This window comes from Athene cunicularia (assembly GCF_003259725.1).
Source record: "Athene cunicularia isolate RWA chromosome 1 unlocalized genomic scaffold, athCun1 chr1_part1, whole genome shotgun sequence".
Classification (NCBI taxonomy): domain Eukaryota; kingdom Metazoa; phylum Chordata; class Aves; order Strigiformes; family Strigidae; genus Athene; species Athene cunicularia.
Genome location: NW_020799091.1, coordinates 126,963,489 through 126,990,421, shown reverse-complemented (window position 1 = coordinate 126,990,421; position 26,933 = coordinate 126,963,489). Strand labels below are relative to the sequence as shown.

Below are 26,933 nucleotides of genomic sequence, written 5' to 3'. Positions count from 1 at the left end.
CCCGCCCCTCCTTCCTTCTCCTGCCCCTGCCCCTTCCCCCCGGGGAAGAAAAGCCTCTTTCAACTCTCAGATGTCCGCGCCCCGGCAGAGGCGACCGAGGGACACGCCGGGACGGTGACCTTGGCGGCGCCGGGGTGGGGGTTAAGGCGGCAGCAGAGCCTCCCCCCAGGGGAGCCCTGCCCCAGCCAGGTACGGCTGTCCCTCCTCCTCCTCTTCCTCCTCCTCCTCCTCCCCCCAGCCTCTTCCCCCGGCGGGGACACGGCGTCCCAGCGAGCGGAGGTGATGCAGAAAAAGAGTTGGCAGCGCTGGTCCCAAAGAGGCAGCGCCGGCCGGCCGGGACCCCCCTCCAAATCCCGCCCCCCAGAAGCTCCCGGGGGCAGCAGGGCCCTGCCCTGCCCACGGATTGGGCACAGGCTCCCCGGCGGTGGGGGCTCCTGCGTGGCTGTAATCACCAAATTGTGTTTTGCCAAGGGCAAAGCCGAGGTAGGTGGAGAGTCTGAGGTGAGATCTGCAAGACGGATGGGGCTGGGACAGAGAAGGCCGGTGGCTGATATGCATGAAGTAGCATCGCTTTTGCTGGGTCATTAACTAAAGAAATCTTTCGTATCCAGAACTACCCGGCCCAGCCATGAGTGGGAACGTGTTTCACTGATCTGTGTCTGGGAAATCAAGGCCTCCCAGCATTACCCAAAGCCTTGCAACATTTCCTCAGACCACTGAACCGAACACTCATAGCCAAATGTGGCCAGGGCTCCCTAACGCCCCCCTGCCATTGTAACAGTGGAACCCCTTTCCCAATCCTTTCTCCAAATCATTTTCTCTGAAACTAGCTCGCTCTGACATTTTCACTTCTTTCTGTCCTTTATGAATACCTCCTTCAGATCAGTCCTTGTTCAGAGTCATCTGTCCCTGAATTTCAATCCTTATTAGAGTTAGCAGTTAATGACTCGAAATACACAGCCACTTTTACCTCTTCATATTGCAAAATACCATGCTTGAAAATGGCAAACAGTCCACTTCTGAGGCCGGCAGTTAAGTGACAGCGTGCCAGGAACAGCCTCGTGACAGCTGCTTGTTACAAACCTACAGCCACAACTTTGAGCTTTCCTCTAGCTCCATCCCAGGAAAAAAAAGCAGCGCAAAGCAAAAGCTTAATATCTTCTGCAGTTCTAAGCTTAATAATATCTCAAGTAATTTATTGTGAACTTCCATCAAAGATGAGTTGCCAAAAGCGGGAGCGACAGGGGGAATGAACTAACACTGTATCAAATGCCTGTTACAAAGCAGCTTCCCCTGAGCATTAGAAATGCCCTCCTGGGTCGAGCTGACGGGTTGTGTAGTTCCGTATCCCACCTGGGGCAGTGCCATAGGAGATGTAATTTAGCAGAGGGTTGTGAGCTCTTTTTTACTTGTGCCGTTTGTGTGTTTTACTGCTCAGATAGACCTGGAGCATCCCCGAAGATGCATATCAACCTTTTGAACCAGCCTTGTAGCCTATGCCTTAAGCTCTGTGAACATACACAGAGGTACTAAAAATTAGGCAGCATCAGCACTTCGTGTAACCTGTGGAGCTATAATCCAGTCACTTCATAAACGTCATATTTATAACTTGTTTGACTTACATTATTGTAATTTCCTGAAAATACTCAGGTACACTAACTGCCTCTCTCTTACTGTAATTGTGCCTCTGTCTTACTGGAATGACAAAAATGATTTTGCCTCTGAAAATGCCTGGTTTATATTCATTAAGTTAACAGCACCCACAAAGTTAACAGCCAAATTTGATAGTGCTGATAGGCCTTCTCTGATTTCCACAATATTTAAAAACATTTTAAACTGTCATCAACTGTTCTTTGCAAATGAGTTTGGAAACACCGTCTTTTTTGCTGGGTGTGAGACAAAGGTAACTTACATTTTTTGATTTCTTCTGACTTGAGGAATAATTAAAAGCTCAAACATCTGGACTGATTTGTTGTATCCAAATAGTCTAAAGCAACATTCTCAGAATTTTGACATGGCTGACAATTTCCATCACCATGTTGTTTGGGAGAACTTTTGGCCTTTGCTGGTTTGGACAAGAATAGCAGATGATTAAGGTGTGGGTGCATGTATCCCATGTTTTGTATTTAAATGTGTATAAATGGTATACATCAGATACCTGTGTATCTCTATATGCACATCTAGGTACATATTTGTTTTATTTTTCAGAAGACTTTTGACATATGTTGTATTTTTTTTTCCTAAAGAACTAAAAAAACCACTTGCTGACTCTTTCACCATTTTCAGCTGCTGTGCAGCTCTGATCTATACAATTCCTCTTTCCCTCTTTCTCACACCGGTGAGCTGCTCAGGCTGCTGTACGTTATCTGCCGTCGTGGCACACCTCAGAGCACGTATCAGCCCTGAGGTGACTTCCAGTCACTTCAGTCATGTGGACATCACGCTTTGGCCATGGCTTTGTAAGAGTCCTTAAGTTCCTGTGGTCACATTGATGTGCTGCAGATTGATTGCCAACTCACAGAGGAACCAAAAATCTATTTTTAACCTTTCTACAACCACAGTTACTGCTTGATTCCCCACGTACCTTAGGAACAATACAAACAACAAACCTCCTGTTGTTTTTTCAGCTGCCAGTTTCAATCTCCATTTGCAGAACATCAGAATTTTCTAAATCTTCAGGGTTTTTTGGATTACTTACATCTTCCTAGCTTTTGTTCTATTTTTTTCCCAATGCCTAGATGAACTAGATCACTCAAGTGACTATCTTCTGACCGAGATTGTCAGTCATAAACAGGACCATTTTCCTCAGGCACTCTTCACTGTAACAAAAGATAGCAACAGCGAATTGTTAGTGTAATTTGCAAAAGCAACTCCTGTTGATAGTTTAGGTGATTAGATACACTCCTGTCTCAAACTTCCCTTACCACAAGAGTCTTCTGAGCATTTTGCCCATCTACAAGTTTCTGGATGTGTATTCGATATATTGACCTATCAAGGTGAGTCACACCTGATGGAACTGCTTTTGACACTGATGGTTATTTCCCCTACCCCCATTCAGGCTTGGCAATTATGGGATAAATGGTCTTCTGAAATCTGGAGTCTTGCATTAGGATGAAAGGTCTTTCATCAGGCACTGCCAAACTTCTTTGGAAGTTTTGATTCATAGTATTTACATCACCTCTAACAATATTTTAAATCTAAGGAGCTTTATTCTGAAAAGATCCTTTTCCTTCAGATGCTTGTCACTAGGTCCTTCTCTTTTGAAATGGGAAGTGTCCTGTTGTTCTGCGCAGTGCTTTTGTATATTCTGCCTTCACAAGCTGAATGCATGACTGCTTTTTATTGCTACTGAGCAACCTTTGAGTAAACATGAATCTTTTTATGGCATCAAATTTGAAATGTTTCCTTACCAGCTATGTCTATTATCTGCCCAGGTAGGAATGTGATAATGATCTGGAGTGCACACAACATTTTAAAATAGAACAAACTTTTTTCAACACGCTGCTACTGTGGTGGGAAAAAAAAAAAAGAAAAGTCTCTTGCCATTTGGTCTGGATTCTGAACCAACTGGGTTCAGAAACATGTATAATTTGTTTAGTTCTTTTGTATAATTAGTTTAATTCTTTTGTATATCCATGTACGCAATTGTGTTTGGCTTCTGTTGCAAGGTAGAAGCCAGTGATAATTTCTGGATTATTTCTGGATTAGCTACATCTGATTATATTTTTCTGCATTAAAACTGGCAACCCAAACAGCCAAGGAATAGCAGCATAGATGGTGCAGTGTTTGGCCAAAGAAGCACCAGCCTAGTACCTGATAAAGATGGGTAGATGTGAAGCTACACTATGTACTGCTGTTGCTCTTCAACAGGGAATTATTTTCCCAGGGTTCACGGGCTCCCTTGAGGAAGAGGTGGTGATTTCTAAAGAGGATCCTTATTAAACAGCCATCAGGGATTTGCAAACCCATCTAATGGGCTGTTGAATGCCTTCTCCCTTGCTGCTGGTGTAACTTGCCAAGCAGCAATGGTGTCTATCCCAAATAACCAGCGATACTACAGCAGCAAGAGCATGTGCACGTACACACCCCCACTTCTTTGTGTCCTGAGCAGGCTGCTTTTAAATGTATTTATTAATTTTTACCTCGTAGAGTGGCTGCAGAGAGCCATTCAGGTGACGCAAAAGGGAGCTCTAGGGGAAGACCGAAGCAGTGTATGTTATCCCTCTTTCAGCATGAAAGGTGGGAGACTACAGGGTAGATTTTATGAAAATAATGTTGTAGGGCTGAGCAGATCCTGCTGGAAACTGTATGTGTCTTCCTAGGAGAATGAAGTTAACATGAGTGGTCCCCAGAAGACCTGGATGGATCCTCTTTCATTGCTGTTTGCACGCTGTAATGCGGTACGAAGCCCAGAGGAGAGCCTGGATAGTGGCTACTCAGGCTCTACCCTAGCTGGCAAATCTGAATTAGCTCCTGAAAAATGTAGTTGGCTTCCACCTGCATTGTGGGATGAGGGATAGTGCTTCCTGCAAATGCAGAATCAGTCTGGGTGCTGAAGCAGCCCGGTGACCCAGACCCTGAAGTATGTTAGCCATACTTCTTTGTGTCTGAGTGAGCTGCCACTTTAGTTGCTACCTGTCCTCCATGAGAAAATTATGGAGCGCTGAAAATAGGCTCTACCTCTGCTATGTATTCCCTAAACCCAGGGTCTCATGTAAGATCACTCAGCCAGATTGACAGCTCCTCAGATCATAGAATCACAGAATCATTTATGTTGGAGAAGACCTTTAAGAGCGTCGAGTCCAGCCATTAACCTACCACTGCCAAGTCTGCCACTAAACCATGTCTCTAAGTGCCACATCTACACGTATCTTAAGTACCTCCCGGGATGGTGACTCAACCACTTCCCTGGGCAGCCCATTCTGGTGCTTGACAACCCTCTTGGTGAATAAATTTTTCATAATATCCAATCTAAACCTCCCCTGGTGCAACTTGAGGCCATTTCCTCAATCCAATTCTACGGCAATGGGACTGACTGTGGAAATGACCAGATGAAAATTCCTGCCCATTGGCATAGCTAAACTAACACTAATGCCTGTCTGGAAGCTTGGTGTGCAGTCCAGGTTGAAACAGCAGAGAGCAAAAGCTGTAGGACTGCATGTCAAAAGCAGTGAGTTCTCTGGCTGCTTTGTCCTGAGGGGCAATTAACCATCGGGGAGATCGAGTTGGAGCCTCCTCGAGTTCCCCCCTCCCTGTTCTCCCCAGCTGAAATCTTTAATTTCCTCATTCCAGCCCTAACAATATAACTATTATCAGAGTCACCCGACTCCCCAGGCCTGCATCCCCACCCCTTTCATGATCTCTCCTGCATGTTCCTGGAAATTCGAGGCAGATGCAGCCACCTCAGACCAGTTTTTCTTCTGACACCTGCTGCTCCCCAGCCAGCAGAGATCTCAGGGTTGGGCCAGCACAGCATCCAGCACAGCACAATGGGCATTTGCTTGACAGACACAGACGCTCACTGCTGCCCACCTGGAGCTTTGCTAGAGCTGACATTAGGACAACCTAGTTGATGCTGACCTCCTGTTTTGACGCTGCCCCTCAGAATTCTCCAGATGCCCCTCTCAGTCACTCCCACCTCAGTGGTTTCATGTTGCTTCTGCTTCTTGGCTCTGCTCTGGTGATGGTGATCCTCTCCTCCTCTGGAATATAAACTAGAGGTTATGCCCTCAAATAGGGAATCCACAGGGAACTAAGCCTGTAAGAAGAGAAGTTAATCCATAAATCCCATTTCATTTATGGGCAAGGCCACATTTCATAGCCAAATGGCTTGAGGGAACACTTCCCACCACACCCTTCTCAAAAGGCAGAGCAGAAGGCATCACCCCTCTTTCCCATCTCCTTTTTAATTGTTCACATGTGTTCAATTCATTCCACTGCTTGAGAGGTTTTCTGTCTTCCCAGGCACTATGAAACCTCAGAAGATCTCAGGCTAGCGGTGACATGAAGATCTGGAATGGTTCATGAGACAAAGAACCCAATTTTTTCTGAAGACGTAGCTTGATTTTTTTTTTCCTGCTATTCATCCTTTCTTTCAAGCAGAAGAGGTTGGCCAACAAAACGTGAATCTTACTCAAGCCATGTGACCACTTCTAGTGATACTGAGAAGAGTGAAGTTTCTTCATCTATGGTCACTGTCCTATTCTGTCACCTTTCCTCTTAACTTTATATCAAGACTGAAACTGTTTCAGATACACCTCACATATCAAGAAGTATATATTCCTGAAAAAAATTTGGGGCTGGGAAAGGATTTTCTTCAAGTAAGACACAGCGGGTTGGGTTGGTAGTGGATTTTGCTGGGGTTTCTTTTGAGAGAAAGAATCTTCCCCTGTAGCTTTAAAAATGGTCCACTAAAGGGAGTCTAGGACCTTTTGCCTTATAAATCCCCTGCCAGAAAGCATTTGCAGCATACCTCCTGGTATGAGTGCACATATTTATCAACTGAGGCAACTGATCTTTCATGCTAAAGACTTAATAACACATTGATGGTATTTCATGGGAGGGCAGGTGTGTGGATATGATTTGGATATATACAAAAATGTAAGAGAAGAACAAAACAGCAATTCATAAAGAAATCTATACTAAGCAAACCCATGACTTAGAAGTGTTTGAAAAAGAGGAAAAAAAATGGTAAAAAATACTGTTGAAAACAGGGAAAGGAGAAGGAACTGAATGGAAAGAACAGCAGGGAATGAACTCAGAAAAAGGAGAAAATTGTGCCCTACTTCCCCATGAACTGTGCCTGGTTGTTGTGGGAAGGTCTGTATTGCCTAGTGACATTGGAATACATGCTGGCAAGTTACTTATCTCCCAAAGGATGACTCATGCCAGACAGTTTGCAGCACAGGAGGCTGAACTTAGTCCATTAACTCTTAAAACGATGACATATTACCTTTCCTGCCTTTGCGGTCATTTTCCCTTCCTTTGCTGCACCTTATAATCTTTGGCCCAAGCTATCTGGACCTCTCCTTGGCTGTTCATCAGCACTGTCCAGTGCTGCCCTGCTTCACTGACAGTCATTGCTTCGACCCACCACGTTAATGTTACTGTACCATACAATCCTGTGCTCTTCACTGTCATCCCTAACTCTGCTACCTCTTGTAACAACACTACATTAATTGTACCTGTTGAGGCAATGTTGCTGTTCCCTCTTACTTCTCACTCCCCCTCTCAATGTGACATCCCAAGACTCAGTGTCATAATCCTGTTTTCCCACCTGATGTCTTCACTGCGGCTAACATCCAGTCCTCTACCTCTTGTTGTTTTCCAGCCACTTCTCTTCTTCCCATTCTGCTTTGGCAGCCTTTGTTGTTTTGACCTGTTGCCCGGCATTGATGGCCTATACCAACACTTACCACAACTGTTTTCTTCTGTGTGTCCAAAAGTGCCACCTCTTTTATATTTTCATCTTTATCGCCTGAATTCACTCTCTGTCACCCTTTGCCATCCTTACTAACCAGGCATGCTCATGAAAAGTGGGATGAACACCTTTCATGTGCGGTACAAAAACCATCATTCAGTGGGGTGAGGGAAGTCACAAAAAGTATCTGTCAAAAAAAGCTGAAGTTGTTTACAATGGAGAATTAGAGAAGGATATAAATTTTGGCACGTTGCATGTAGGAAGACAGTAAGTCAGGTTAAACAAGGCTTCAAGGAACAACTAGCAAAAGGAGTCAAAACTAGCATTAGATATTGAAACATGTCAGAAACCTGCCAGCTGTTCTGAAGGGCAAATTGGTGATCAGAGGAGTGCACAGGGGAGATGAGGCCATTTCAGAAATCTCTGCATCTGTGTTAAGTATTGAGTGATGAGATCATCCGTGACAGAAACCATTCTTCAGCAAGGTGGGGTTCACCAATGAACAGGTATGAAATTGAAGCGGCTGTGGAAAAGGCTGTTCAACACACTGACAAAGCAAACAGTAACAACTTGCTGGGAGCAATGGCATTCATCCAGGAGTCTTAAAGGAACTCAAGAATAAAATAGCTGAACTGCTCCAAGCAGTGTGTAACCCATGCTTACTGCTAGTGTGGTACCTGAGGAGGGGAAAGTGGTGAATGTGATGCCAATTTTTACCCTTTACATAGGCTCAAAGGGAGAATTTACAGTTTAATGGAAAAGAAATCTACAGAGGGTGACTAAACCACATAAACCACATCCAGCTAGGAAGTCCCTCACTTGAAAGTGTTTGAAGGCTGGAAGAGTATTATTGGGAAGTATTATATGCTTGCCCTGTTATTCTTGAGCTCTCCCTGAGAAGGAGAGAGGAGGAAGCTAGAGGAAGAGAAATCAGGGAGAAATCAAATGCTTAGAGGGAGGAATGAATGAAGAAGTGGAGAGGATGAGGTGAAAACATAAATCAGAAACTTAAGAGGGGTCACAGAGCACAGCATCTGCAATAGTATCCAATGCTTCCTGAAGGCATCTGAGGGTGCCAGGTGATGGATGATGCCCTGTCAGCCTCTGCATAGAGTTGTAACAGCACAAGAAATAGGCTGTGCAATGACCAGGAACACCCTTGCAATCAAACATCCTCTTTCTGGAGCTGCAGGTGGCCATTTTGGCCAGTGGCAGGTGATAGAAGAGGTTCTGGGACTTGTTTGGGCTTCAGATGAAGATAGCTTAAATAAAAAGATGAGAGGTAAGTACAGCTAGCATCTAAGGGTCTGGAGGAACTAGAAGGTAACCTGAGCCTGGCACACTACTCCATGGCAGGCTGTGAAATCCATACAGGCATCTGCTAGCCTAAGGAGGGTGTGTGCTGTGGTCCCCCTTCGGAGGATCTGGATATGTGCTTGGATCAATGCTGCCCGGTAACATTGGAGCCAGCTGGGACCTGCAGGGTGGTTGTCTCTTGCTGTAGGACATAACGGGGCATATTGTGGTCCAGGCACTTTGACCCAACTACTGGTGAAGTGGACAGCAGCAGTGACAGGTGTGTTTGTGTCAGCACCAGGAATGAGGTTGCTGGTGGTGGCCTTCTTTTTCCACTCCCAGTTCAGGGGTTGCAGGGGCAGAAGGAGCTCCCAGTGCTGCCACCATTGCATTTACCTGGGAACATGGGGTAACATTTCTCTCCTGTCTCTCCTCACCAGGAACTGCTGGCAACTACTGCTGATCCTGGAGGCTGAAATCAGCCCTCTTCACTCCAGATGGGCTTTTTGAGCTTCTCAGTTAATTTTTTATCCAGACAGGGCGTCTGCCATTTTTCAGCATACACTCATCACTCATTCAAGGAGATGCATGGAACACACCATTCTGTGTGCTGGGAGAAGCTGAGCTTTCAGCTGACTTGGGAGAAGGAGCATGTTTTGGCAGTGGGTAGGAGCTGGACTGACTTAGTGTGACACGTCATGTTCTGGAGAGAAGCTTGTATCCCATGCTTTAGTATGGGACACAAGTTAGGGGGTGGTTGTAATAGAGCTGGAAGCTTTGGGAAAAGAAAAGCCCAATCCTTTTCCATTTTATCCCTTTCCTTCTTTCTCTTTTCTATATTTTTTCTCTTTTCTCTTTTCCCTTTTTCCTTTTTAGTCCTTTATCTTTGGCGGTTTTTTATTTGTTTGTTTGATTTTGGTTTGATTTATTTTTTGAGAGGGAGAGAGTGAGGAATGTTACAGGAGCTTCACTACCCATTGTAGTTTATCATTCCTCGTGTCAGTGAAGTCCAGATGAAGAACAGGTCGGAGAAAGTGATCACTACAGAAGATTGCTATTACTAAGAAAAGCAAATGTGCAGTACTAATGGAGACATGTCTTTTGTCAGCATTTCATACTCTTCACAGAGAGAAGCCCTGGGGCAGTGTTCCTACAGGCAGTGCTGGGGAGGAGAAGCAGCCATTGTATAGCTCAGATGACCTTCTCTATAAAAAGAGGTATCCAGCTAATGAGAAGAACTGCTTGATGTCCGTGGGCTTTCTAGAAGCTGCAGCCACATGGGAGTCATCTTACTCTGTATATGTGTGAACCGCCCGCTGCTCACTGTGCTGATCCAACCGAGGACTGCCGATGCCAAGCTCTTGAAACAGAGCTTGCTGCTTCAAGCTTCTGATCGGGAAGAAATGTACAGCCAGAGAGCACGAATGCTGGCCCTGATGATTTGTCCCAGCCCACCCCTACCAAGCAGGTTGCAGTGATTCCTTTCTGTTCATTGACCAAGATGGGGGAGATGTGGAAAAGTTTAGTATTATGTCTACAGTCCGTCTGGAGGTCTGTTTCCTGTGGCATGCTAGGCTTGAACGAGTTACTGTCTGTCATTGCCTGGTGGACTATGGGAGAGGGGTTTTATCTTTGAATGATTCCTGTGCATTAGACACTTCACTATGCAAGAGGCTGAGGGTGACAGGTAGAATTTGAAGCTTCTCATCCTGAGCATGTGGTACCAAAATGGGAACAAGATTTAAAAAGGACAGCTTTCCCCACTGCAGGGAGCTGTATCATTGTAACCCTTCAAGCACAAAAGAAGAACTCTTCCTAGTCTGATCTGTGATGGACTTGGCAATGACATGTAACGGTGAGCACAGCTCTCACAACTTCTGACATTTTCAGAGATGTCATTCCCAAATGTTTCAAGAGTGACATCTCTATGGTCTAAAAAGCAGTCCTAGATAAGCCTGTCCTTACTGCTGTGCCTTGCAACGGGGCCACTTACACTGAATTCTAATGGCGTGTAGGTAGCAGCTGCATGGCTGGAGAGGGCCTCTGTGCTGACCTTCAGGGTTGAGAGTGGCCTCTTGTACTGTGTCTGTCACGTTCCAGAAAAGTGCTGAACAAGTTGTCTGAGCTGTGGTACCTGTCCACAGTTGCTTTGGAAGTGCTGCAGAACATGTGATTATGATACAATGTGAGGCTGAAGTAAAGACAGTTTGTTTAAATGCTAGTTTATTTAAATACTAGACAGTTTATTCAAATACTTCTAGTCAATGCATGTTCTCTCTGAGGCACATGCCAGTTGAGCTTCAGCTATGCTCATAAAGTGAATCTAAACCAATGTAGTTAGACTGCTGGATCTATTTTGCTAGCTTAAATCGAATGAGCAGAGGCATGATCAAATAAGAGGAACCTATGTGGGAACCTATGTGGAAATCTTGAGCTTGGCTTTATTGTTTACAAAATGTCTGCTCTTTCAGTACTGCATTAGAAGTTTTGACTTGCCTGTATTCACAATACAATGCAGCCACAGCCCCTAAGTAATCTTGTGCTGACTGAAGTGCAAAGAATTTAACCTTATGTTTTGCAGGTTGACAAAATCTGTATCAAATTTCATGTCTTATATAAAATAATTCTCCTAAAGAACTAGCTTAAAACACCTACATTTAATAGTTATTTGTATTGACGCAGTATACCTTATGACAGGGTGGTCTGCCTAGCAGCTAATCAGATGATGACCAGATTCCTGCTTCTCAATTCACGTGGCCGGGCAGTAATGCCATGTGCCACTTGGCCACGGCACATTTGACCTTGGAAGGCAGCATGGCTACCTCCCAGAGGCACAGAATATATAATATTATTTATCCATGTCTTTCTAATGCAATCAAGTTTATCTTTGATGCACTTTTAGTCTCTTAGTGGCATTTTCTGTAATAAGTGTTTTATTTTTAAAATATAAGGAACATTGTTAAACACAAGGTCACTTTGTTTATTGGTAAGTATTACTTTTTCTCCTTTAGGGTATATGCTTTATTTGTTTTTGTGGTTTAAATTCAGCATGAGACCTTCAGGGACACAGTAATTGTGGACTCCCCATAGCAACTCTAGTGGGGAGCATCAGAGAGCTGGTAGTCAAATAAAATCAAGTGCCATGATATATTTCCCCTTACAAGGAATGTAGCCACTCCTAATGCATTTTTTCCATCTCTCCATTATTTTTCTTTCCTTTATGTCAGTTTATGGTCCAAAAAGGCAGATAAATCACCAGCTCTCACTTCATGTATAACACAGGCCTTGGAATTTTACCTAGTGTCTCTTGTAACGAATGCCATTAATTTTTTTTAAAAATTTTGTTAACGGACAGCTTGAAAAAAAGTAACCTGGCCTTTATTTGAAGACCTTGAGAGATAGCCCACCATTTCTATTGATAGATGACTAGGACAATCATCCTCACTGTTGAATATATTATGTCTTATTCTACTCTAAACATACCTAAATATAACTTGCAGCTGTTGATTCTTACTGTGCCTTTCTCTGCAGGCTACTCTGTGGTGTGATTGAGAGATGCTCGTTTAGTGTCTTTGGATCCAGCAGGCACTACAAAAACACCCCCTGAGTCCTGCTCCAGAGTAGCAGCCTCTGGGAGCGAGAGGACTGGCATTGGCACGCGGGGTCCCTTGGAGCTCCGTGTCCCAAGTCCTGGGTGGTTCCCCCCTCTGCATGGGGCTCTGCCTGCCTGTTCACAGGCTGTGGAGCCACGCAGTCAAGCTTGACTCTAGAGAGTGGTGTGGGAGGTGGACAGACAGAAGACAACTGTTGGAACTAAAGATATTTATTGGTAACACATCAAAAATTAAGAGAAAATGATACAAGCGAAATTGCCCCCGCCAGCAGTTACATGGTCACTCTTATGTGTTCCCACAAGTCAGGCAATGGGTAGGGATTTGTGGATCAACAGCACTGAGACAGCATGGTGGTCCAGCATCCGAGGAGACTTCACTGGCATTACTGAGCATCTTCTCTTGTTTGGGTATGTTCAGTTGGCCAGGTGACTTTGTTGATCTGAAGGACACCTTCTGCTTTAGCTACTGGTCTTGTGTCCTGGTTCAGCCAGGATAGAGTAAAGTTTTCCCCAGCAGAGATTGAGGGGGAAGGGATCTCCAGCCGGGTTATTCATACCATGCTGACGTCAGGTCCAGGGGCGGAGCCTTTTTTACCTTTCGCTTCTGGTTTTGGTTTTTGCCATACATGCGGCAGGTTTGCTCCTTGACCATTTTGCGGTATTTCTCTGTGTATCTTTTGTCTTGTTCACTGTTATTGCTGTTTATTGTTGTGACCATTGATACTGTTGCTGTTCAGATTGTTCTATCACTCTGATGTATTAAATTTCTTGTTATTTTAGCCCAGGTCTGTGCCTCACTTCCAGCCCGACCGGCGTGGGTGGGGGAGGGGCAACAGCCACGTGCTGTCTCATCCCAGCAAGGATTAAACCTTGCACATCTTGCCATTTGCAAATTTTATAAACAGTATTTTTTACAGTTGTATCTTCTGATGGAAATATTAAGCAGCACAGTTCTTTCAGAGACACACACACTTCCAGCAGTGATTGCTGCTTCTTTTTGGACAGTGAGATATTGCCATTTGTCTGTTAGCTAGTAATTAATCCATATAATGCAAATTATGATGTATACACACAGTATTATTTTTTGTTCAGAATTGTCATTTTTTGGTTTGTTAAATCTGCATCAGTGCTTTTATCCACCAAATATATTGTTTTGTCAAAGAATGAAGACAGGTTTGTTTCTCACAATTTTATTTTTTTTAAAAAAAGATACTAAATTGTTAATGTTATTTTCATTTTTGAAGCCTTTGTTAACTAACCTGTGATAACTTCACACTCTCTTACCTATGATTATTCCTACGGACCATCTAACAGGTGGTGTCATCTTGCTTTCTCTCTGCGAACACTGGCACAACATGCTCTTCCAAGATCTTGTGATTTCTCTAGTATGCCAGGATTTTTAAATACCTAACTCCATTGGGCCAGGTGTTTCCTCAGCTAAATCTTTATGATTCTGAGATGCAAATTTTCTTGGATACTGATCTGAAAACACTTGTGCTTAATAGATGCTTGTATTGGTTCAGCTAGGATAGGGTTAAGTTTCCCGAGCAGGGAGAAGGGATCTCCAGCCGGGTTATTCATACCATGCTGATGTCAGGTCCGGCACTGCAGCGTGGGAAGCTTTTTCCTTTGTGGCTTTGGTCGCGGGAAGCAAAGGGCTGTCTGTATCCATTGCGGTATTTCTCTGTATATCTTTTGTTTACTGTTATTACTGTTTCTTGTTGTTATCATTGCTACTGTTGTTGTTCAGATTGCTTATCACACTGTTGTATTAAATTTCTTCTTATTTTAACCCGGGGTTTGTGCCCTACTTGTGTCCGAGGCGGGGGAAGGACAATGGCAACGTGGTCTCTGGTCCCGGCAGGGCCTAAACCAACACAGCCTTTTTGGTGCACCAACGTGGGGCACAGGTTGAAGTAAGAATCAAAAAGGGACAGACCCTGACCAGAGTGTGTTAGAGCAATCTGTTGGGTGTAATTTTTCTGTTTGTATTTGTACTGCTTGATAAGAAAATGTTTGCAATGCTGGCCCACTTGCTTGCGTGGTGGGGCTGGATTAACCCTTATATCCAGTGTATGATCCCAGTGCTGGTGTTTGTTATCAGTGGAAAATGTATAAAGGGTCTTATTTTACTTACTGGCTATTGACTGCTTATAATGTGTTTGTATCGCTGTGCGTGGGGGCGGGCCGGTACCTGATTGCGGTTTGGGCTTTTGTTAGGGGTCTCACCGCCTCTATGGGTGAGCCAGGGGAAGGGATCCTCTCAGGTTTTGGGAGTTTCATTATCCTTGGGTCATTCAGGCTGGTTTATTTGCGGCACAATGTTTTCTGGGTGTCTGCCAGATCTTGTTTTGGGCCATGTGACACTTCTCTAACAATAGCAGTGCCCGGAAACCTGCCCCAAGGTCAGATAATAGTGAGTGGCAAGGGGTGTGGGAAAAGATGGGCAAAGGCCTGAGTTGGTGGGCACCTCCAATGATTTGGAATTTCACTCCTGAACAAATGCAGAGCCCTGAGAAGCTGATGGAGTGCTTAGAAAGGGTGTGTTACCAAACTGGCAAAACCCAGGAGACACAAATCGCTGCAGTGTGTTGTGGACTTGCCCATGTGTACCGTGTCCTCTTTAATACCACCCACTGCCCCCAAGGGGGAGAAAAGGCTGCAGGATTTGAGAATGAATTTACTTGTACAGCAGCTGGGCTGGGGGGACAGGCAGAGACAGTATCAGTCGCCTCCACTAGCACAGCAGTGGAGCCAGAGAGCCAGGCAGTGCCAGTGTCAGTCGCCCTGATACAGAAAACAAAATATACCAGAAAGTCCACTTGCAAAGTGGGGGATGGGGATGAGCCAGGCCCAGCACGGGAACAGGAGGAAGGACCAGAGGTGATCGTCTGATCTCTGTCCCCGACTGAGTTGCGAGATATGCAGAGAGATTTTGGCCACCTGGGAGGTCAGCAGATGCTGGGATGCTGGGACAATGGAGCCAGTGCTTTTGAAATGGAGGGGAGAGAGGCCAAGCAACTGGGATCTTTGGCCAAGGATGCTGGCATTGATAGGGAAATAGGGAAGCAGACTCAAACCCTCAGCCTTTGGAAGTGACTCCTGCTCAGTGTAAGGGGGAGGCACCCCTACAAGGATGATATCCTATGTCAGCTGAGCAAATGGACCAGCATTGAGAAAGGCATCCAGAACCTCAGGGAACTGGCTGTGTTTGAGATGATCTATGGTGATCTGAATGATGGTCACCCATGGACCCAGATCAGGCCCCTTGCACACACCTGATGTGGTGAAAGTTCCTGAAGAGCGCACCAGAAGCACACTCGAAAGCATTGGCAATAGTGTCCTGGTGGACAGACACCCAGACTCTAACAGTGGATGGAGTGGTTGGCAAGCTCTGGCAATATGAGGGAAATCTCCCCTCATCTCAACATTCCCTGGTCTCAGCTGTGGAGGAACTGTCTCAGAGGGTCCAGAAAATGGAAGAGGACATGTCCTACGTTCCACCTGTATGGACTGATGTCTCAGCCATTAGAAGTAAAAGTTTCCCCACCCAAGAGAAAGGCAGCAGAAGGTACACACCACGAGACACCCTATGTTTTTTCCTCCGTGACCATGGAGAGAACATGAGGAGGTGGGATAGACAGACCACTGCTGCCCTAGCTGCACCAGTAGAGCAGCTGAAAGGGAAGACCATCACAAAAGGGGAGTCCTCCAAGAAAAGCGCAGCTCCAGTGTCCAGTCAGAAATCCTCCAGACAGAATAGAATGGTGAATGTTATGTCTGACCCTCTTGAGGGGACCAGTAAATCATTATAGCAAGAAGTGAGTGATGATGAGCAGGATTAGAGGGGCCCTGCCTCCAGCCAGGTGGAGGAAAGGGACAATCGGATTTACTGGACAGTGTGGATCCGATGGCCTGGCACGTCAGACCCACAAGAGTATAAGGCTTTGGTGGACACTGGCGCACAGTGCACCCTGATGCCATCGAGCTACAGTGGGGTTGAATCCATCTGCATCTCCGGAGTGACAGGGGGATCCCAACAGCTGTCCCTACTGGAAGCTGAAGTGAGCCTGACTGGGAAGGACTGGCATAAGCACCCCACTGTGACTGGCCCAGATGCCCCGTGCATCCTGGGCATAGACTGTCTCAGGAGAGGGCACTTCAAAGACCCAAAAGGGTACCGGTGGGCTTTTGGTGTAGCTGCCCTGGAGGAGGTTGAACAGTTGTCCACCTTACCCGGCCTCTCAGAGGATCCCTCAGTGGTGGGGCGGCTTAAGGTTGAGGAGCAGCGAGTGCCGATTGCTACCGGGATGGTGCAGCGGCGGCAGTACTGCACCAACCGAGATTCCCTGGTCCCCATCCATCAGCTGATCCGTCAACTAGAAAGCCAGAAGGTGATCAGCAAAACTCACTCCCCCTTCAACAGCCCTATATGGCCAGTGAGAAAGCCTAATGGCGAATGGAGGCTAACTGTGGGCTACCGTGGCCTGAATGAAGTTACGCCAGCAATGAGTGCTGCACTGCTGGACATGATGGAGCTCCAGTATGAACTGGAGTCCAAGGCAGACAAGTGGTACACCCTGATTGACGCTGCTAACGTGTTCTCTCCATTCCGATAGCGCCAGAGTGCAAGCCACAGTTTGCGTTCACTTGGAGAGGCATCCAGTACACCTGGAATCGATTGCCCCAGGGGTGGCACCACAGCTCCACCATTTGCCATGGACTGGTCCATACTGCACTGGAGAAAGGTGGGGCTCCAGAACACCTGCAGTATATTGATGACATCATTGTATGGGGGAACACAGCCGAGGAAGTCTTTGTGAAAGGGAAGGATATAATTGAAATCCTCCTGAAGGCCGGCTTTGCCATTAAGCAAAAGAAAGTTAAGGGGCCTGCAAGGGAAATTCAGTTCCTAGGGATAAAATGGCAAGATGGGTGTCACCACATCCCAATAGAGGTGATAAACAAGATAACAGCCATGGCCCCACCAACCTCTAAAAAGGAGACTCAGTCTTTCCTGGGTGCTGTGGGGTTCTGGAGGATGCACATCCCGAACTACAGCCTGATTGTGAGCCCTCTCTACAATGTAACCCATAAGAAGAACGATTTTGAATGGGGCCCTGGGCAACAACAATCCTTTGAACAGATTAAACGGGAGATTGCCCAAGCAGTAGCCCTCGGGCCAGTCCGGGAAGGGCAGGAGGTTAAGAACATGCTCTACACTGCAGCCGGGGAGAATGGCCCTACCTGGAGCCTCTGGCAGAGAGCACCTGGGGAGACCCGAGGCCGACCTCTGGGCTTTTGGAGCCGGGGATACAAAGGCTCTGAAGCTAATTGCACACCAACTGAGAAGGAGATACTGGCAGCGTACGAAGGAGTTCGTGCTGCCTCAGAAGTGGTCGGCACTGAAACACAGCTCCTCCTGGCACCCCGACTGCCGGTGCTGGGGTGGATGTTCAAAGAAAGGCTTCCTCCACACTTCATGCAACCGATGCCACGTGGAGTAAATGGGTTGCGTTGATAACACAACGGGCTCGAATAGGGAACCCCAGCCACCCAGGGATACTAGAGGTGATTACGGACTGGCCAGAGAGCAAAGATTCCGGGATGTCACCAGAACAGGAGGTGACACGTGCTAAGGAGGCCCCACCATATAACAAGCTGCTGGATGAGGAGAAGCGATATGCCCTGTTCACTGATGGGTCGTCTTGTATTGTGGGAAAACATCGACGATGGAAGGCTGCTGTGTGGAGTCCCACACGACGGGTCACTGAAGCTGCTGAGGGACAAGGTGAATCGAGCCAGTTCTCAGAGGTGGAAGCCGTCCAGCTTGCTTTGGATATTGCTGAGCAGGAAAAGTGGACGAGGCTCTACCTCTACACTGACTCCTGGGCAGTGGCGAATACCCTGCGGAAATGGCTGCAGCAATGGAAGCAGAACAACTGGCAACATACAGGTAAAACCGTCTGGGCTGCTGAAGTATGGCAGGACATTGCAGCCCGTGTGGAGAACCTCGTTGTGAAGGTGCACCATGTGGATGCCCATGTACCCAAGAGTCGGGCCACTGATGAACATCGACACAACCAGCAGGCAGGCCAAGCTGCTCAGATTAGAGTGGCTCAGGTGGACTTGGACTGGCAGCGCAAAGGTGAACTGTTCATAGCCCGGTGGGCCCATGAGACCTCGGGCCACCGAGGTAGAGATGCAACATACAGGTGGGCTCGAGATCAAGGGGTGGATCTCACCATTGACACCATTGCAGAGATCATCCATGGATGTGAGATGTGTGCTGCAATCAAACATGCCAAGCGGGTGAAGCCCCAGCGAAATGGAGAGCGATGGCTGAAATATAGATATGGAGAGGCCTGGCCGATCGACTCCATCACACTGCCACAGACCCGCCACAGGAAGCGCCACGTGCTCACAATGGTGGAAGTAACCACTGGGTGACTGGAAGCTTACCCAGTGCCCCATGCCACCGCCCGGAACATCATCCTGGGCCTTGAGACCCAAGTCCTGTGGCGACACGGCACCCCAGAGAGAATTGAGTCAGACAACGGGACCCACTTCCGAAACAACCTCATAAATGCCTGGGCAGAAGAACACGGCATCGAGTGGGTCTGCCATATCCCCTACCACGCACCAGCCTCCAGGGAGATTGAGTGCTACAATGGACTGTTAAAAACCACATTGAAAGCACTGGGAGGTGGCACCTTCAAAGACTGGGACATGCATCTAGCAAAGGCCACCTGGCTCGTCAACACAAGAGGATCTGCCAGTCGAGCTGGCCTGGCTCAGTCGAGACCTCCACGTGCTGTAGATGGGGATAAAGTCCCTGTGGTGCGCATGAGGAATATATTGGGAAAAATGGTCTGGTTTAGTCCTGCGCCAGGCAAAGGTAAAGGCAAACCCATCCACGGGATTGCTTTTGCCCAAGGACCTGGGTGTACCTGGTGGGTGATGCAGGACAATGGAGAGGGCCGATGCGTACCTGTGAGAGCCGAGCAACCAGGCCTGTGAAAAACTAAGACAAACAGCCTGGGAAAGCAAAAGTTGAGGCTGATTGAAGATTTGCCTCAAACACTCCCAAGACAAAACCATGAATCACAGGGTGCTTTCTGTGGAGGCCGAAGCTGATAAGGCTGCCCGATGTATCTGGGGGAGAGAGCCCTGTGGAGATGGGACGGCTCTGCCCTGGGGCACCTGGGCAGATTTCAAGGGCCATGTGTCCGGTGAACGAACTTTGCTTCATTATCCACGAAATGCATATTAAAGTTGACACCCCTCAATATGCTAACGAGGGCTGTCCTGATCATGCTAGTGACATCATCCCATGAAACACCTTATCCCTCCCTGTACATGGGATACGTAGGTCTGTGGGTTGACCTAGGGGATGGACCCAAGAAAAGTGGGTATAAATCAAAGGGGAGAAGAAAGGGCTCTCGCTCTCTCTCTGCCCCTCTTCCTGCCCCCCCCAGGCCGTCTGGAGAGAGCAGTGAAGCAAAGACGGATGCCAGCGAAGAAGATGGCTGCCTCCTGGAATCCTCGCCGGCAGGAGCAGCGCAGGAACCCAGACCGGTGATCTGTACTCCCCCATTCCCTCTATCTCCCTCTTTTCCTTTTTTTTTCTGTTAAGAAATGTAAAGCATATTATATTGCTTGCCACAGCTTGCTCTGTACTTAGCCAATTATCATGTGTTCAATTAGTGCATTGTAGGTAGTTAATAAATGCTTGAACTTGGAGACTTGTTGTCCGCTCCAATTGGGGATTTGCGAATCTGAGTCACTTGTCCCCCTCGCTGGAGCGGGACGTGACAGTACCACAGGGGGACTTGATTCTGGGTGAGAACATGCCGTGAACTATGCTGTGCCTTTGTAAATTATTGTTTTGTTATTGTTAACTGCTAAATGGCAGCTGGACATGACGCAGATGGTATAGAATAAAGGGGTGGGTTATGTCCTGGTTCAGCTGGGATAGGGTTAAGTTTCCCCAGCAGAGAGGGGGAAGGGATCTCCAGGCGGGTTATTCATACCATGCTGACATCAGGTCCGGGCGCGGGAGTGCGAGAACTTTTTCCTTTGTGGCTTTGGTCGCGGGGAGCACACGAGCGAGCTGTCTGTAACCATTGCGGTATTTCTCTGTATATCTTTTGTCTTGTTTACTGTTATAACTGTTTATTGTTGTTATCATTGCTACTGTTGTTGTTCAGATTGTTTATCACACTGTTGTATTAAATTTATTCTTATTTTAACCCAAGGTTTGTGCCCTACTTGTGTCTGAGGGTAGGGGACGGACAACGGCAATGTGGTCTCTGGTCCTGGCAGGGCCTAAACCAACACAATGCTGTTAAAAGCTTCCTTAGTTTTCAAATAGATTAGGAAGCTGTTTACCATCCTTATGTAGTATCAATGCACAGTTCTGTTTCATTCTGTATACAAACAATTATTTTCTATCAAAAAGCCTCCATCAAAAATCTTCTCTATCAAAGTTTTACCTATACCCACCCAGTAAGAGCCTAAAATTTCTTGGTTTTCAATGTATTTTGAAAAAACTCCTTCCAAGTGCCATTATCACTTGCAGCAATCCAGTTTTTCCAGATGATTTTGAACACTCCTTATCACCTTCTATGCTTCATAAATTCTCACTTTTATTGGGTGCCATATACCTCTTTTCCATCCACACCTTTCTTCTGCTTTTATCCCACTGTTGGCTATATTCTCTTACCTTCAAATTCCCTGTTAGGCCAGAAAAGCATTTAATCGTGTCTGTCTTTTTACAGCTGCAGAAGCACAGATTTTCTCCACCTTGTAAACTTCAAGCAGTGAAATTTCTATTAAAAACGCTATTGTAACTTGCTCCTGGAGAGTCATATTTTTCTGATTGTTTGATTTGCAAGCAGTTTAACACATAACTTCCTCTGTTTGAGGATTTACGATTTTGAAGCACCAGTTTTGCCTACATATTTGCCCAACTTCACAGTTAAAGCACACACATACATAAATATCTTACTTAAATGCCTGCCTCATGGGCATTAACCAAATGTACCTATGTACATCTACAGATACACACCCACATACATGTGTAAATGTTGTATACCTACTTACATGTACACATACATACATACAGATATTTGTATACACACATACATACATACAGTCATACAAACACTCATCTATATACAATTTAATTTTCCCTGAAACTGGAGAAGAGACATTTCTAAAAAGGTATGCATGTTGCCTCTAATGGAGTATCCCAGCAAAGAGCTGATGTTATCAGTGTTGCCCTCCCAAGATAAAGACATGTTTTTTGGTGAGTCCACCTCTGAACAGTCACTCAACAACTCCATCACAGGCAGCCCTACTCCTTCCATACTGACCAATAGCTCCATTTATTAATATTTGGACAGGGCTGGTTCTCCTGAGCAGGATGTGTCAACAGACGGGAGACAAAGGAATGCAGGTGGGTGACACAAGGGTTTCTTCTATTCTGAAGCCCTAAGAGGTTGGTTTTGCTGAAAAGGAGAGAGGAAAAAGAAAAAAAGAAGATTCAGGAAGACCAAAATATCACCTCATGCTGCCTTCCACCCAAAATGAGTCTTCAGCTCATCCACTCCCCAACTCTCTCTCCAGGATATCCTGACCTCCATCTCTCCTGAGAAGGGATGCAGGGGGATTGGAAGATGCTCCTTGCTGCATCTCAGACGTGAAGGAAGTGGCTCAGCATTTTAAACTCATACCTGTTCTTCTCCTGAGCACAATGAAGAGGACAACGATGAAAATGACAGTAGCAATGAAAACTCCCGCCAGTCCTTCTGATCCCGTTTGCTCTGCAGAGGAAGTGGAGGATCAGTGACGTTAGGTTGGCTGGGGCGGCTGGACAGCCATCGAGTTGTCACCGTAAAAGGGGCTTCCCCAGCAACCAACCGTGTGCCTGCTCTTGTCAAGTACACAGATGTGACACAATACACATGAGCCACACAGACCCAGGGCAAGTTATACTGGCTGGACTGATGTCTTGTAACTTGTTAAACTGCAGGATTGCTGCTTTTCCCTCTTGGGTCAGGAGGAGACACAGGAGCAATCTCCCATCAGCAAAAAGAGCGAGAACCTCAACAACTCCAACAGGGGAAGGATTAACCACCTGAAAGGAGGTTGCAGAGAGGTAAGGATGAGTGTCTTGAACCAAGGAACAAGTGACAGGATGAGGGAATGGCCTCAAGCTGCACCAGGGAAGGTTTAGACTGGCTATTAGCAAGTATTTCTTTCCCAAAAGGGGTTGTTGGGCATTGGAATGGGCTGCCCAGGGCAGGGGGGGAGTCCCCATCCCTGGAGGGGTTGAAGAGTTGGGTTGACCCAGCGCTGAGGGATCTGGTGGAGTTGAGAACGGTCAGTGTGAGGTTAATGGTTGGACTGGATGATCTTCAAGGTCTTTTCCAACCTAGAAGATTCTGTGATTTTGATTTTTGCTATTCTCGAGCAGCATCAGTCTACAGCTGAACATCAAGTCCAGCTGGGTGTCTAACTCCTTGGGGCATAGCCGTTTTCTTGTGCTGGTCCAGTGGGGTCCAGCTCATATGCTACAAACATTTGTTCTGTTGCTCCACATTTGGTTTTGGTCATAAAATCTCTTTTTCCCTGAAGGAAATGAGATACTTGCTCCCCAAAAGCTTCAGAGAGTGAAATAAAAGCTGAGGAAGGGAAAGGTAAGAGGAGGACCGGGGGGATGGGTGTGAGAGGACACCAGAAGAAAAGTTCGGAAAAACAGGCAGATGTGGTGTGACTCAGAGGTTCTGATCCTTGTGGTGGTTAGATGAGGTGGGAGGAGGTCTGGGCAGGATGAAGAACTCATTCTTTTGCCCCTGACACCTACCTGGTGCCTTAAGATGGGCACTCACAGAGATGGGCTCTGCTAGGGCCATGTGTGAAACATGGCAGCTATAGGTGGCTGGTGCCCGTGCTGTGGCTGAGCTGATGCTGAGGTAGGAGGTGATGCTGTAGGTGCCATCTTGGCTTTGCTGGTCGCTGGAGAAACGTGCATTTGAGAGAGGGATTTCCATGTCATCTTCAGGAGTCTTCTGTGTCCAGCTCACCAAGACATCCAGGGGGTAAATTTTGCAGCTCAGAGTAGCCATCATGTCTCTCTCGAATGACACCACTGCTGGAATGACACAAACTCTTGGAGGCTCTGGAGGAGATAAACAGGGAATTGACTTATTGTTAGCGGAGTACAAAAGTCCCCATCCACAAGGTAGACAAGACAAGCTGCCTGTGATGATGGATATTAGAAGTGATGGGATAAGGGTGCAGGGAAAAATTTCAGTGCCTGGGGACACAGGACTCCTGTTGCCCCCAGGCACTTCCCTTCCTCACCAGCCACACGCAGCTGGATGATGTGCTGGCTCTGGTGCAGCGGGGTGGACACCAAACAGATGTACGTCCCTTCATCTCCCACACTCACTCCTTGCAGGCTAAGTGATGCATCTCCACTCCCCAGCAGCTCCCCCACATCCACATGGACTTTTGGCTGTGCTGCTGGGCCTGTGCTCCCCACCTGATACCGGAAAAGGCTACGGCCACTACCTTGCTGCTGCCTCCTCCACTCCAGGGAGGACAGTGAGGAGCTGGTAGCCAAGGCGAAGCGACAGTCAAGGGTGACTGAGCTGCCAAGATGTGTGCGCAGGCAAGTGTTGCGTGAAGACGATTGAAATTCAACTGGAAAGGAAACACAGGCAAGCAGACTGTTAATCAGATGTGGTGGTTAAAGAAGGCACCCTCCTGTGGGAAGGGGTGGCAGTGAACTGCCCACCCGGAGGAGGAAGCACAGGCACCCTGTTCAATGCCACCGGGACCATGTAGACAGAAATGCTGGAGGAAGCCAGCTCCAGTGGGGTTAGCAAGGCAGGGAGACAGGTGGACACCAAGTGCATATCATGGTCTTGAAGGTGCTTGTCATCTTCTGGGGCTGGGGTATGGGAAACCCTGAGAGGAGGCAGGGTTGGGGCAACATGCATGAGCCCTTTTTTCCTAAGCACAACTCCTGACAGTCCTGAGGTCCTGGTGTGAGGTGGGGCACAGGACTCTTAGGGAGTCCCTTGGTGCTGTGGGGGCACCCAGTCACCTGTAGTCAACAATGTCCCCTCCTTGCTCATAGGTATCTTCAGCTTTGGGTGCAGTGTTGTGTCGTGCTCTTTCTCCTCCTCCTGGCTGCTGCAGTGGAGTCCTCTGAGCACCAGGGCGATACTGATCCCGCTGGAGAGCCGCAGGGTGGCCATGAACCAGGAGGCAGGGCAGGGCCCCTCGCTAGCCTGCTGGGAGCTGTACTGGGACATCTCACAGGTCACCTCCTCCCCCTGCAGCAGGGCCTCTGTGTGTGGGATGGATATCAACTGGGCTGTGGGGATAGAGGAGAAGGTTTAACCATTGGAATCCAAATGGGAAAGAAAGTGCAAGATGATGAGACACATTTTGGAGAAGCATCATCCACTGTGGTGGTTAGTCAGAGCCCAGAAATGCCAGGCTAGGCTTAATAGATGAAGACCTGAAAAGAGTATGAGAGGTTTGTCATGACTGTCTTACATCTCTCAGTCTGTTGGTTTTATTTTATCCTGCCAGATTACACAGAGTTCATGCTGGGCAAAGGAAGCTGTTAGGAAAGGAGAATAAACAGAACAGAGTCCCTTAAGCTAGCTCAAGGGAATGTGTATGTGAAATGCCTAATAAAGACCTGCAATGTTTATCCTTTTTAGGTCTGAATCCAGAAACAAAGAGGACACTGAAGCATCCCAGGTAAGGAAAGAAAGGGTGGCAGGAAGGCAGGAGTGGCTGGATGTAGACACACTGAATCTGTGCCTTAGTCCATAGCATGGGCTTAAGCACAAGTGTAAGCATCCTAGTGATCTATAAGCTTTCCACAGACATCACTGGAAATTGCAATGTCTGCAATGTGCTTAGCCTCACCCACGCCCAGTCCATCCATGCTCCTTGAAGAAGGGCATGGACCCAGGCTAATGGATCCTGCTGAGACTTCGGCTCTCTGAAAATGTCTCAAATAAGCTTGTACAGGAGCACATGCTCACAGATAACCACTGTAGGTGTCAAACAAGACCCTAGTGAAGTACAGACTCAGACATCTGCTTGACTGTGTTTGCAAAATTACTCATGAAGCAAGGGCTACAGAGGCTGGACTGTAGGTTGGCACCCATGAGTGATTTAAGGAGAGCTGAGTCACACACTGTTGGCCTTCTGCCACATGCTCACTTATTACCATGCTTCCTGCTACCAAAAAACACCCGCATGACTGAAGATGTGAATGCTCTTTATGGGTGCAATAATACTGTATAGTGGAATAATTCCTAAATTGTTTTTGACAAAGTATTTCCCAAGAGATAGAGAACCCAGGATAGCCCCAGTAGGAGAAAGGTGCCTCAACGGGGTTTGCTAACATCTTCCACAAAGCTCCTTCCTTGAAGTTTCAACTGCTGAACTGAATTTAGGAAATCATGCATGAAACTTCAGTGGCCATTCAAAAATTAATTGTTTAAACTCAGTTAAAGAAAAATCTTGTAGAATCCTGGTGCATGTAAGTGGTCCAAACCCCAGTGGTATCTCTCCCAGCCCAGCTCCCCAACTCACCTGAGGCTTCAAAGACAATGGGAAGAGTCAGGATTTTCCTGTGGGACTTTGTACTCAGTTACATCATCCAAGTTCCCATCATCTCTGACGCGGATACCCCTCAGCACGAGGGTGGCAGGATGCTCGGAGGATAAGGCACTGAAAGCACGCAGCAAGCCTCTTACACCTTCGCCCACATAGGAGCAGCCCAGAGCAATATCCACCCTGCGAAACGGAGGCGCTGGTGTGGGTGCTTGCGCTGGCCCTTTAGGGAGAGAAAAGAGCTGGTTAAATGCATGAACCCCACTGCAAACAAGAGTGTATGAGCTTCTCTGGGATGGGGGATAAATATCGGGAGGCGGGGGGCTGCCTGCCTGCCACTTTGGGGTTCTTCTCCCAGTCCTGCAGGCAGCAGCCCCCTCTAGCCGCACAGCCCCCTCCTCTGGGAACAGCGTTAACCTTTAGGAAGACCCTGGTTTTCCCTAGACCTTCACAGAAGGGGTGGGGTGGGGGTGAGCGCAGGAGGAGCCCCGGGTCCCCCCGCCCCAGCCACTCACCCGCTGCCGGGGCCAGCAGGGCCCTGCACAGCAGCAGCCCCCCGGCCATCCATCCCCGCATTGCAATGCCCCCCCTGGCCGTCCAGCCCCGCATCACCTCCCTGGCCTCCTCCGAACGCGGGAACCCTCGCGAGAAGCAAACCCGACCCCAGCTGCTTCGTTTCACTTTCGCTCTGACAAAGCAGAAGCGGGCGAGAGAAAGTCACCGACCCATCCGTTAAACCTGTTAATTCTTGCTTTGCCACACGCAGGAGACCTGAGGCAGCAGGGAAGCAGGGCCGCGACCAGCCGGGATCGAGGAGCATCCCCAAGTCTGAGCTTGGGCTGCTTTTGCCGCATTCCTCTTCAAGTCAGTCTTAGAACAGCCTTTCCCACCGTGCTGCTGCGTGCAAGCTCATCTCCTCCAGACCTGCTGAGCAGCCTCTGCAAGCAGTCA

At 47.4% G+C, this 26,933-nt stretch overlaps 2 protein-coding genes across 3 annotated transcripts in view; both read right to left on the bottom strand.

Moving 5' to 3' along the window:
• The window catches only part of SCNN1A (sodium channel epithelial 1 alpha subunit), a 7,640-nt gene extending 7,513 nt beyond the window's left edge, over positions 1–127 (bottom strand). For both annotated transcript variants that reach the window (XM_026860875.1, XM_026860854.1), the window contains exon 1: positions 27–127. The gene's annotated coding sequence lies outside the window, so the exon portion shown is untranslated. The remainder of the gene's footprint in view (positions 1–26) is intronic.
• A 21,431-nt stretch (positions 128–21,558) lies between these two features.
• Positions 21,559–26,587, bottom strand: TAPBPL (TAP binding protein like). Its single transcript, XM_026861022.1, is given in 8 exon segments — positions 21,559–21,841; positions 22,067–22,156; positions 23,200–23,514; positions 23,700–24,041; positions 24,448–24,720; positions 25,962–25,984; positions 25,986–26,205; positions 26,498–26,587. Coding segments are annotated over 8 exon segments (1,341 nt in total). The 5' UTR covers positions 26,559–26,587; the 3' UTR covers positions 21,559–21,824.
• Positions 26,588–26,933: the final 346 nt, after the last annotated feature.